General features: G+C 36.8%; 1 protein-coding gene across 1 annotated transcript in view; it reads left to right on the top strand.

The window, feature by feature from the left end:
* The first annotated feature begins 236 nt into the window (after positions 1-236).
* LOC140241351 (putative receptor-type tyrosine-protein phosphatase mosPTP-1) overlaps positions 237-13886 on the top strand; it is a 212815-nt gene continuing 199165 nt past the window's right edge. Inside the window, exon 1 of the mRNA XM_072321088.1 lies at positions 237-888. Within this exon, the coding sequence (XP_072177189.1) occupies positions 831-888 (58 nt within the window). The 5' untranslated portion in view covers positions 237-830. The remainder of the gene's footprint in view (positions 889-13886) is intronic.

The following is a 13886-nucleotide window of genomic DNA, read 5'->3' as shown; positions in this document are numbered from 1 at the left end:
AGAATTTGCGCCCTCACTAGTGGTTTTCGCAAACCAAATTGCTTTTGGTAGGCCTACCCAGCGCGGTGAAAAGCGTTAATTCTTTGACATACGCACGTACCGGTATTTTCAGGGCTTGGCTAGCTGAGAGAAGCGGCGAAGCTGAGCGAGCTGAGCCAGCTAGCTGATGCGAGCTAGCTGTACTATACTGTGAATCTGAGTGTCCATACCATGCTTTATGCACGAAGTATGTGTGAGCGCTGACCGAGAGGCTGGATCACTTCGGGAATCACCACTGCCCGTTTCGTCGTTGTATTCCATGATTTTCTAACTTTTTCCTTCTTCCTACGGATTACTATTGGAACTATATCAACACTCGATTACAGCTGGTTAGCCTGTACGGTCTGACCACTTCAATTAGGTGGTATAAGGGAGCTTTGTTTTTGTAAACAAGTAGGAACGGTGGCTTGGTTTCGATTCATTCATCCACAGCGGTGCAAGCTCCACACCTCGGTGCAAGCTCCCCACCTCGGTTTCTCATTCATTCTCGCGCACTTGCTGGCTGGCTGGATGGGTGATTCAACGCAGCTCACGATGTGTAGCTGACGTCGCACGGTCGGTCGGTCGTCTGGCTGTCACTTGCAATAGTAACTTCATACCAAGAAATAAATGTAACGTGCATAGTAGTATGTCTCTACACTCACACCACCCAACAGTGTTCTGACGAGTATCTCAAATATTTCGGCAAAGCGAAGTACTGCTAGAGGTCTATCATAATCTGCACTAGCTGATTGAGAGAACCTTCTTCTTGGGGCCCTATTGCATTCGTCTGCAAAGTTCCAGATGTAAAAATGGCCAGTGATAGGACACACATACCGGTCATGGCACCATACTCACTTCTTTCTCTTGGTAAGTTTATGAAGATCATCAGTATACTCTGTTTGCTGTAAACTTTTATTGTCACTTAATGATATACCACAAAGAGTATGATATGAAACTGAATCTGTGAATGAAAGTTGATTTGCGCAAAAGTTGATCATGTTGATGTTAGCAAATCAACCAAATACGGCAATCCAATGGTAATGTTTCTATTGTAAAAAAAAGAAAGAAGAAGAACTGATGATAAAATTTAGTTCTGAGATGGTCAGGATAACTTGAATAATTTGGTAGATTCTCAAATAATGTTAGTAACAGTAAGGTCAAGAGTTTAGAAACCACTTGAAAAAAATCAAGTGACTGAACAAAGTATTGATGCATGTCACAAGTCGAACTTAACCAAAAGATCGGTCTGTATTTTGTTGTTAGGGTTATGTTCCGTGGAGACTACACCTGGGAGAGCTGTAAATGTCAAAAAATGATATACAGTACGGCAGGATTCAGTATAAAATTGAAGTTGTATAATCAGTAAAGAGAAAGAAGTAAGAAATTGGCACGATCCAGTTTAGATCACCTGTGACAAATGACGATATCACACCCTGTTTGAAGCATCACTTGAGTCGTGTGGCCTGTTTTATGTCAATTCAAAGTGGAACACTCAAGAACCCTCCTGTTCATTAACATTGTGCACACTGGATCTGTTGGTCACGCTACAGTTCAAAATTGTGTTGTACCTATTTGAAGCATACAGCAATGTAAACTTTCACACTCAACTGCCTCTTGTTCTGCTTGAGTAACCATGCAGACTATACAGCTTCATCTCCATTGTCTAAATTGTATGCAGATTCTTACTACGTTCACCTGCTTGGTAAGGTAATGAGGTGCTAAAGTGGTCGACAAATCCATTTGTTGTACAAAAGTGAAGAATATCAAGAAAAATTTTCAATATTTGATGTATCTGAGGCCAGCCCCTCACCGAGCATTCTATTTCTCTGTGATTTTATATGCTTACCGATATTTACTTCTTTTTTTTTTTTTTAAGTGTACTGGCTACTACTCTCACAAAATACCTTATTTGGGCTAAACTAGAATTTGTTTCCCTCAGTTGTGTTGATATGATTGTGAGAATGCAAGCTTGTACATCTTTATCCAATGACTATACACATTCTTGGAACACATTCTTAGAACAATGTTTAATTTATGTGTAGTTAGTAGTTGGTGAATTTAACATCTCATAATGAGAGGAAGCCAGATCTCTGTAGTAATAAAGAAATACTACATACTGAAGAAAAAACAACAAGTATTTTACATAAAAAAAGCAAGTGAGAAATATTTAACAAGCAGTTTTCATTACCACCATGGAACAAAAACACCTATCTCTTTGACTGTTTCATGCAACATTCAACAACTTGAACAAGAGAATGACATTCTCTGTGTCACTATTTTCTTATGTCTGTCTATTTTATGTATGTGGGTGTGTGTGTGTATGTGTGTGTGTGTGTGTGTGTGTGTAATTTTGCTCACATTTCTGCACATGTTTCACTGCAATTAACTACGCTGTACATGTACATGTATGTCTGTCATCAAGAAATTCATAACCTTTGCAAGATTGATTCTCTTGACATTTTGCAGGATTGCATTCACGTGTGTTCTGGTAAACCTTGCTATTCTACTTTACTGTTTGCAGGAGCAAGAATACATAGCCTATGAATTTTGCACATCCAAATGTACACTGTACATTGTAGGTGCTCACAATACTGGCAGTGGTCAGCATAAATTACGGTGTGCAGGAAATTGTCTAATTGGATGTTTAAATGAAAGCAAGACACCACCTGTGTATAAATTGTATGTGTGTCATCTTGCATCTGTCACTGAATCACTGTGCAATTCCACATGCACTGTAGATGTGTCTAGATTTCTGACATCATTTTTGTTAGAAGAATTAGAGAAATGTATGACCTTTGCTTGTTTTGGCTTCTTTAGTTCTCTGTGTGATCTCCGTGTGATTTCTTTGGGAACCAACCCATTGTGTGATCCTTTTAGGATAAGTTTGCTTAAATGCAGTTCATGTACAGACTGTACATATCGTATTTACATACGTTTGACATTATGTCACAACTGTTACCTGAGGTAAGGGGGTCACAGTATTGCAGATAAGGTGACCCGTGTCAATAGTACTGTGCAAAAAGTATTTAAAATGTGAGCGCTGTAAAACGCCCCATGGCTGGTCTCTTCTCTCATGCTCGCATACATAATGACGTTTACAGCACTGGCTCACCCTCACAGCTGTACACAGCTAGGTTGTAATCTCTCTCCTTGTCTTTCTCCCTTCCTTGTATTGCCTGTCACTATGAGGGACTTCCTCTGCATGAAGCAAACACCTGTGGGGTGGGGTCACTCGGGGGTGCCCCTTGCTTTGAGATGACAAACCCCAGTGTGAGAGCACTGTTGGTAATCTTCCCCAATTCAGGATAATTAGCATAGGATGAACTTGACAAAGGGGGGTCCTCCGCCTAGCTAATTGTCCTAATTGCGTGATCTTTTGACAACCATCACCTTGAAGCTGTGTTATGAATGCTTATGAATACACAACTGGGACAAAGGCCAGGAACAGTGGTCTTTTAAGAGATTTTTGTGTGGGTTTTAATCACAATAACAAAGTAGTCGCCTGTCAGATTAATTCAATGATGCCCTTTGTACAATGTAACTGTGTACTTTGAGGATTCATACTTTGTTGTATAATATGGTGTACTTCATGCTGCATACTTTGGTTGTATGTGCTATTGTGTGCACTCTGCCCTGGCTCTGCCTACTGTAGAGATTGCACTGCCTCTGGTACCAATAAGGGTAATGAAATTTTGTTGTTCTTGTTGTTGAATCCACTAGCAAATATCTTGGCAAGAATGGAAAACATTTTTAAGGAGATATGTTGAGGTGTACATTTGTACATTGTACATAATGTACATCACAGTAGTTCATATTGTACAGTAGGTCAAGGATTAAATTAGAATCAATCTGAAAGTGGAATGTATTCGAATGTCTGCTTTCACAGTAATTGTCTGATACGATAGTGAAATTAGAATGACAGAAATATAGAAGAATTGTATGGCTGTTGAAGTTCCATATTCTGAGTCCCTCATACACTGTATGCCTCTTTGTGTTGCATTATATCCAAACATGCACATTGTTCTAGACATTGTCTATAAAATCTAATTGTGCTTGCATTATATGCAATGCTTTTACAGTTGTAGAACTTTCCTTTTGCATTGTACAACATTTTAATACAAGTAATTGATTGCTGCAATTGGGGGTACATCTGAAGCGTCATTTAATTAGTTTCTCTTTACTGATGACAGTAAAACTCTAAAGTCCTTTGCCAAAAATGAAGCATTGCATTTAAACACACACACAAAACAGCATTCAGTGCCACAGATATTTTGCTGGTTAACATTACTTGAAGAATATGTTCAGATTACTTTTGATGTATTTATATACAGTAGGCCCTATATGTGGACATTAACAATGAATGTCATGAAATTACATGTACTTGTGCTTCTCCTGATATTATTCATACTCATATTATGACAAAATATGCCTTGTTCCTCCTGCAAGCATGATGTTTGAGCACACTGACTTTACCAATGAAAAAACAAAACAAAACAAAACAAAACATTTGCTTTTGTACTGTGCAAATGTTCTGCAATAATGCACAAACCTGTACAAAGTTGTATATTACATCAACTTGCCCAGTGGCAAACAAGTACTGTATATAATGTACGTGGATTTGGAGTATCCTTTACAAACTGCAGTATAAAGGTTCTACTCTTCACTTGGGCAAGAGATTAAAGGTGATGATGAGGTGCCGATGTCATGTTACAGATCTGTACACCCAGTGGAAAGTCCCACAATAGATGCTGACAACACAGGAGGGATTCTGGAGTGGTCACGTTAGTATGCTAATCTTGTTCACCTTTAAAGGCATAATTTACCATTTGCAGATGAAAGCATTAGTGCTATAAAATAGTTCTAAAATGTGAGTTAGGGATAGAAACAACCACTGTCAAAATTTGAATCCGTATAATCGATGTTAAGTGTTGTTAGATACACAAAATGTGAACAATAGTTATAATAAAAAATTTTCCAGACTAAACCGTATACAGTTACGGTTTATTGAGAAAAACCCTGATATCTCCTTATATTTTAGGTTTTATTGCAAATATTTCATATGGTAGGATGTTTTATGATACAACAGACCTACACATATGCATCAAATATGATATCTTGAAAATTTTTGAAATCACTGCTCCCAAAGGTAAACTGGACCTTTAACATACTTTGTAGCAGTGAATCTCTTCCTCATAATAGTGCTTCAGAATATCAGGGCATCTTCATGTACATAGGCTACACTACAGTACATGAACAGTGAGGGAATCCACTGACCTAAGCTGGACAAGACTTGATACACATTGGCACAATGTACAGTAAGTTGTGTGCTGCGCTTGGGAATAAGAATCAAGTGAAAAATGTTTTCTAAAGTACAAAATTTATGTTTTATCATGTTTGTTGAGTGTATGCAGTTTCTTTTTAGATGAAATTTTAGAGTGATTCAAAGTTTTGTGAGACATTATAATTGTGAGATTATGACTTGTAACGTATTGAAATCATCATTTAATTTTTTTTTTTTCAACAACTCATCAGATGACATTTACAAACCATCACCATTCACAATATTCAACAAAGAAGTTCAGAGACTCCAACTCTCATTTTCGATGGGAGATCTCCTGCCAAAAGCCAATTTTTGCAGAATCTCCCATTCTCCCACTTGAGATTTAATTTCTCCTGCTTGAAAAGATTTCTTACTTAATTTCATTGTATGTTGAAAAATAAGCCTTAGATAGCACGAGAGAGCATCTAGAACCCTAGACCACAAGGAACTTCGTGCTCGTATTGTGCACTTTGCGCACATCAAGTTGGAGTCTCCCTTTGCTAGGGGTTTCAGGTGGGAGAATCTCCAGATCAGAAGGTGCTTAGGGTTGAAGTCTCTGGACGTTACATTGGTCAACTTGCATTGTAATGAGCTGTAATGGATACAGCTGTATGTCATATTTTACACTGTATATCGCCATTGATGCATGCATGAAAATTTCAACTTTGAAGGGCCTGTATGATGTCATATAAATTTGGATTGACCTGAAATTTGGTAAACATATTCTCCATAATACAGCTGTATTACAAAGCGATTCCATATGAAAACAATCGTATCTGCTTTACGGATGAGCAAACGGCTGCAAATGATGCATGCCAAATTTTGGAAGTATGCTCAAAATGGCCTGGAACATACACGTAGGCTATACAAAACAATTTCCAAGTAATTTTGAGCATTTTTAAAATTACAAGTAGTGCGTATGTACAATGTACGCATCGTGTTTAGAAGTTTGTGCTTAGGTCTACCAAATTTGATAACATAATGACTTTAAAACTCACAAAATAGTACCTGGATGACATAGGACACGTTTGTACGTTGTAATGTAAAAGACCGTTATCAAAAACTTTCAATGGCTAGATCAATGAGAAATGATCATGGCAAATTTTGCATGACTTGGTGATGGCTTTTGAGAACTGTATTCACAAAAATTGGCAGTGCTAAACAAAGGAGAAGAAAGAATCCAAGCAAACACAATTGGTGATATGCTGATAGTGTATCACTGTAAAAGGTTGAAAATAGTGCTGTTTAATGGATAAAACGGGTGAGAAGTTTTACAGAAACATTTGCAAAAGTAATCTCACAGTGTCTGTATTCGTCTGTATTAATGTGCTGGTTAGAATAAATGTTTATGATACACTATTCTTGATGTTTGTGTGACTGCTTGTGAACCCAGACAGGGCCTGTCACTCATTGTTTCCCCAGCTTCCATTCAAAATAACTGTTTATTAAAGATATATTGCCCTTTAATTGTACATGATGACAAGCATGTACACACTAGTTTTCAATATCCATGCAAGTAGGTTCCTGTACATGGACCCCTCACTTTTATTGGGGAAAAATTTCAATAAAAGCAAAGCTAGGTATTTGCTTTTTTTTTTCTTTTAGGAGAGATAGTGGAGGCTTGTGTCCCTAAAGGGCAAGTAAGGGGAAAAAAAAATCAATTTAAGAATCTAATTTCAACCATGGCCCCCAGCCATAATTGAATTGGAATAACCTGCTGCACCGTACAAAGTATAGAGGTTTGGCTGAAATGAGAGTCTCTGTCACTCACTGTGAATCATTGCAAATAGGAGGGAGTAGTTGAACTACCGTATGAACTGAAATTTTAAACGTGGTGGCCCTTTACACAGACATGAAATTCAGTGAGATTTAGTGCCCCACCCAAAAAAAAAAGTTATAATTATATGAAGCATTATCACAAAAATTATGCACTGAAGTTTGTTGTGGATAATTTGCTTTTATGTGCAAGAAGTGAATGTTGAGTTTGTGTGTGTGTGTGTGTGTGTGTGTGTGTGTGTGTGTGTGTACTGTACACTACATGTACAGCTGTAGGCCTATGTGTTTGCAGGTGTGTGCTGAATTACGTTTTATTTCTGTGACCTTTGAGTATGATGTATGATACCATCAATATTGATGTGGTTCATTTGAAGGACATGATTTCAAAGTTTGTGGCCCTTTTATATAGACATGAAATTTCAGTGAGATCTTATAAAAATGCATTATAAAAAAAAGTTATAAAGCATGATTCAAGCATTTAAACACCAAAGTTTGTGTTTAAATTGGCAATATATCTACCACTTGCAGATAAAACCAAAACCTAGCTTATGTGCTTCAAAATAGTTCTTAAATGTGAGTTAGGGATAGAAACAACCAGTGTAAAAAAAGTTAATCAACATAATCAATGTTAAGTAATTGTTAAATATATAATACAAAATGTGAACAATAGTTATAATAAAATTGTTCTTAGACTAAATCGTCTGCAGTTATGGTTTAGTGATAAAATTAATGATATCTGCTTGTATTAATAGGCTTCATTGCAAAATTGTTATGATAGGGTGGTGTTTTGTAATACAACTGACCTACAGCTGTACACACATGCTTCAAATGTGATAACTCGGAACATATTTAAATCACTGTTCCCAATGGTAAGCAGTACCTTCAAAAGCGAAGAAGTGAGTGTTGGGTGTGTGTGTGTGTGTGTGTGTATGTTTGTGCCTGTGCTGAATTTCATTTTATTTCTTTGGCCTTTGTGTATGATGCCATCAATATTAATATGATCCATGTGAAGGACACAACATTCATACAAAAAAGCAAGATTTCACATTTCATGCCTTATTCAAGAGCAGAAATGCGCGTACCGTACACAGGTACACGTACAACTGTATACAACTTGTGTGTTGAAAAGCATGTAAGTCTTTTCAAGGAGTGCTGGTAACTTCTTGGTCTTTTTAATTCTTATATACAGTATAATCATTCTTGGCTACTGCACTGTAATTTTGTTTTAATTTTCACATTTAAAGGTAAGTTGCAGAGCAGTAAAATATGATAGATTATCTTTCAATATTTCTTTAATATTCATATTGTTACAGTTGTACATTGTACATGTACAATTAATGTACATTGTAAATGATACCTAGCATACAAATTACAGTATTGTGTGTAATTTAAAGTTCATGCATTTACCCATTGCATATTCAGAAGTAATTTTTGTTTTCAAAACCTTAAATTGAAATGAGTATACAGTTGTGTATGCAGCGTTATTAATCTAAATGCAGAGTAAGTGTACAGTACATGTATACCCATCAGAAATACTTACAAAGAATTCGTTTTTGAAATCAAATTTAAATGCAGAATTTTACTGGCCAACAAATTTTCTTGGACTCTAACAATGATCATCAACCCAATAATTATCAATTTGTGATGTCTGTAGATCCAAAACAAAATACGAACTGTGGTTCCGAAATTATACCACTTCTCATGTTAAAAAAAAGGTATAGATTCACATTGTACATCATAAAGCAATATGATGTGTGTATTCAATGAGTCAAAACCACCCAAACCATTCCTCTGATGTCTCTGTTTATATTGCTACTCCTGACCTTACTACAAGACTCCACGATCGCAAATTTAACCACTCGCGAAATCGTTGGGAATTCTCAATTCGCGAAAATTTAGACTCGTGAAATATATGGCGTATACAGTACATGTACATGTACTATTTGTAGATGAAAGTGGTGTGCTTGTATTGATTGGAATAAAATACAGGGTGTTGATTTCTTCAGGCAACTCCAGTGGTATTTACTTTTATATTGATCTGTTTATTTTGAATGCATGCAGTACTGGCATGTAAATTTTGTTCTTTCTTGCTTATTTTGTGGTATGCTCTACAGAGAAAGATCCCATTTTTTTTTTTCCAAGTTGACCATATTACTTTGATATTTGTTTATTAGTCTGGGACCTATTCACGTTAATGTATGCAAACAGGACACAGAAATATAATTAGATTCTCATGTCATGATTTACAGTGCATGGCATTACAAATTGTATATTACTACGTGTAATATTTAACTCACCTGGGTACATGTGTATCATATTTCATATCAGATTTTATTGTGATCATTATCATATTTCTGGGTCAGACTCATGTGAAATGCACCAGTAATCGCAGGTTGAAGCCAAGTATGCTGGTCAGGTACATCATCAGCCGGGAAGCACAAGATTGACACGTGTACATCGTACAGTGTAATATACAACAGAGTGATAAATAGTGAAGTAGTCCCTCCTTACACTAGAATATTAATGTTAGTTTGACACCATCCTTTGTCTATGTCACAGTCTAATAAATTGAAATATGACTCTTAACCGCTTTGATTACATTTTATGTTGGATATCAGCTGTCTTCCACTATGTAAACAAGTCATTATTGTTTTCATCAATAGTTCAGTTTGCATTTACCCATAAAATCAACACATACAATGTAGCAAAATGCTGGTGTTGTTGAAACTAGATACATATGTAGTGTGTTTAAATAGCATTGAAGTAGGAATGTACATGCTATGATACATACTCTGTACAGTTTTTGTATTTAGACACAAAATACCTGTCAGAATTATCATTCATGTCATGTAGTACATGTACATATGTTTGTGCGCTTTTCATGGAGTATACAATTGTATAAATATCTGTACATGTAAGTGCTTGAAAAATAGACTTTAAGTTTCAGTTTGTAGGCCTATTATTTCTCCACTTCTACAAGTGAAAGCTACATGACAAAAGCAACAATTTTCACATCAAAATATAAACAAGAGTACTCAAAGAAATAAGACATAATTACAATAATGTACATACTATAATGTACAGACATATCTTGTGATATAAAGTTTGAGGAGACCATTATCGATAAGCAATTCGCTTGACTGGGATAGCAGCCTCTGGGGGATATGATATCCTGTAATTCTTGTAGTTATTACTGAAGGAATAACACACCTAGGCCCTACGCATACAGAAAAACCACTGGAACTTCCAAGTATTATTAGTGTCTTTAGCTGAGGAAGTCGACACAAAGGGAATATAATTAGACAGAAACAAATTTATGGGACAAGGAAGGGGATACAGTTCCTGAATAGAGAAAAGTTGAGAGAAGGGATAGCAGTATTTTATAGAAGTATGGAGCGGTAAGAAAGAAATAAAAAAATGGTTCTAAACTAAAGATGTGCTTTGCAAGCGTGGGGCATCAATCACACCCACATACTGTCTGGCTTATAAAATGTACAATTGTATGTCAACGGAAGATTTCCCAGGCAGTGCTCTGTACTGATCTGTCATCCTCATATCTACAAAGAGCCCCAGAGCATGGTTGTAAACTTGCAGGGTGGAGTCTCTGGTAAACAAGATGTGTTGACTGGACTGTCATGTTTGACTATTAAGGGGAGATAGGGGGAGGTCTTTGTTTATAAACTAGATTCAGGCTATGGTGTGTAGTGCACAAGCTTTAGATGCTGGTCAGAAGAATGTATTATGCAATGCAGTATACCTGAGACTGTACAATTTACAAATTGTAAAAACTCAGTGCTGCACATGATGCAAAGAAGTGTATTGTCTGCCGAGTAAAAAGTACATGCAATTGTGTGTATGAACTTGTTTGCATGATAAACCTGTGAGAGATTGTGTACATGTAACAATGCCGCATTCAATCATTTTTCTTTTCATGAATGTTGATACAAAGTACATTGTAATTTTTGTATCCATTGCATATCTACTTTTTAACTTAACAGTGCCTTTGTATTTCAGACCCTCACTAATTTTACATCTCTTACACATAAAATACACACTCACACTCAAGCTCATACACACACACACACATGCACACACTCATAATCACACTTACTTCTATTTACAGCTTGCATTTCATTAAACTGTAATTTCCTGAACCAGGGTTGACCTACTTTAAACAGAGTGAACAGGGCATTGCTGCACTTGCCTCTCCAGGCGGTGTCAATTTTTTTTTTTTTTTTTTTTGTCCTCGTCGTAAAAAATGACTGCAAGGAGCTTGATGTCTTGTGTACGAAGGCAAGTGATATATGCTTTGACATTTACCGTTGTGAAATTCACTTCGTGGAAATCGAAGAAGCGAGTCGGTTGTGCCGGCATATGGGATGAAAGCTGCACAGTTTGGTCTCATACTAGCATTTTGCTATCACTATACAGTATACACCATTACAATTTCACAGCTGTCACTGTACCTCATCTTTAGAATCTTGGCATTGAGTAAAATAATTGAATGTTGACTGCTAAGTCTTTTATCGCATACATGACTCTGTTCTATGCAAGATCCTACGATTAGATAAAGATTTAGTCATCTGTCTCTTGAAAAGGTCAATAGTTCAACTTTCATTGTGACATCAAAGATGTTGTTACTGTAGTTAATTTGTCATATCTTGTTAATGCAGTTTCATGCTGCATTCACAGAGTAAGCAGTGAGAACAGTGTATAGTCATTGCAAGCTGTCTTTTCTTTGAGTGTTTGCTGCTTGAAAGCTCTGTGACATACACATACTATGTACATTATGTACATTATTGTACACAAATGTCAACAGGTGTACATTGTTTAGAGAGTGTACCTGGAAAGGCTGGGCAATACAGTGTTGATATGCACTGAATACTGGTATCATGTATACTTGCACTGTCAAGAATTACTCTTCTCTTTGAATAGTGTGTGTATACTTAAAACAAACATTGACTTCCTTCTTGAGTCATAACATACCTCATGAGATTCACCTTGGGTCAATGATTCAGAAGTTGACGCTCAGATCTGTTGGTGCATGTCCACATGGTAAGCATGCCTTGAGCCTTGGAAGTTGGTAAATATAATGTGTTAAATATTGTACTACAGTACCGGTAAGCCCTTTAGAGCTGTAAGAAGTATTATGAGTACTGGTCTTTTTCTGTTTTATGCATACTTGCATTGGTAACTTCTTTCTATTTTTTAAAATCATTGAACATTCTTTGCACTTGCAATGTACAACGTAGATGTTTAATATTTTTAGCAAAACTTAGACCGAGCATAGAAACTGGAGGGGGCAAGGATGGAGTTTTGGCCCATATTGTTATGAACATTGTACATGTCAGTGTCTGGAAGATGAAAGACAGCAGATGTCGAAACTACTGCTCATGTGAGTGCAAGACATACGGTACTTGAAGAGCACCTCTTTCCCTCATTATCACCAAAAAGCAACAATTTGTGATGAAATTTAGGCCCTTTATATAGAATCTTTACTCTAGGCATCAATGTCGTATTTCAAGTGTTTTCAGTTCATTCTGGGCAGTATACTGTACGTGGTGACCACCTGCAGGCTATAATGTTTTTCAAGTTTTTTCCCATGGATGCCCTTGATACACTGTATGTGATAAGGTACTGTAGTCTGTTTATCACCATGGACCTACCATTAGGTACTAGGTGAACCTAGTGCCTCCTTAGTACGTGTAGATTCAGTATATGAGGAAATCCTTCCCATTACCGGTAACCCTTTATCAGTGTCATTCCAGCCTAAAGCAACCTACATGTATGATTGACTGCAAAGCAACTGTAGAGAACAATACAGGGTGCTACCTACTACATGCAGTATTACAAGTTGCATTCATATCACAGAAATATTGAGGCAAAATTGTGCCAGGTGTTTCTGTAAATTGGAGTGATGTATGATAAAGTCCATTGTGGAAAATATGAGACTAGAATTCAACAGTGAGGTCTTCAATCTACAATAGCAATCAGTAGTTTGATAGATTCTTTGGCTGAAAAGTACAATGTATATGCTATAATGCTATTCAATATTGCTGTTTGATCATGAAATTGAAAGTTTGTATAACATGAAATTTCATGTACAAATTTGTATGCATCCGCATTACATAATTGTTCTGAAGGAGTTAAAAATCTTCCTCATGGATGTCAAGTTTCCTGGAAGCGTAACAGCGAAAAAGTTATCGGGCGCTGTGTTTGAATTCCACAAATGATCAAGTCCTATTTTGTGGGATGGAACTTTTGTGGAGCTGATGGGGTGTTGAATTATCCCTCTGGAAGAACTAGATCAATCCGTGGCTTTTGACACTTGATACAAGCCTGATCATCATGAGCTCTGCTGAGCAGAAATCCTTTCAAGGCAGTTAGAAAAAGGGATTGCCGCCATGCGGACGACAAGAATTGCAAAGAGATTAGAGGGAAAGCAGGAAGAGTTTCATGAGATGGTATTTGTGTCTAGACCCTCGTTAATACCAGCCCCCATTGTCTGCCTGATATGGATTTTGTGCCAAAAATTGCTCAATTTTAGGTGTTCTGACAATAGCAGTTAGTCATGACAGGCATCAATTGCCACCATAACATCATTTTGTTTGTTTCTTTCTTTCTGACTGATGACCATATTGTAAAAATCCATGCCCAAAGAACACACATTATTGTGGTACTTTTACGTGGGATTACCCAAGTTGAAGGCAAGATGTACATGTATGTACAACCTTTAGGAGAGGAAGTAGAAGCAATCCATTTATTGTAG

The sequence above is a fragment of the Diadema setosum genome, chromosome 2, assembly GCF_964275005.1.
Source record: "Diadema setosum chromosome 2, eeDiaSeto1, whole genome shotgun sequence".
NCBI lineage: Eukaryota > Metazoa > Echinodermata > Echinoidea > Diadematoida > Diadematidae > Diadema > Diadema setosum.
Note: the sequence above shows the minus strand (reverse complement) of the source record. Positions and strands in the feature narration are given on the sequence as shown.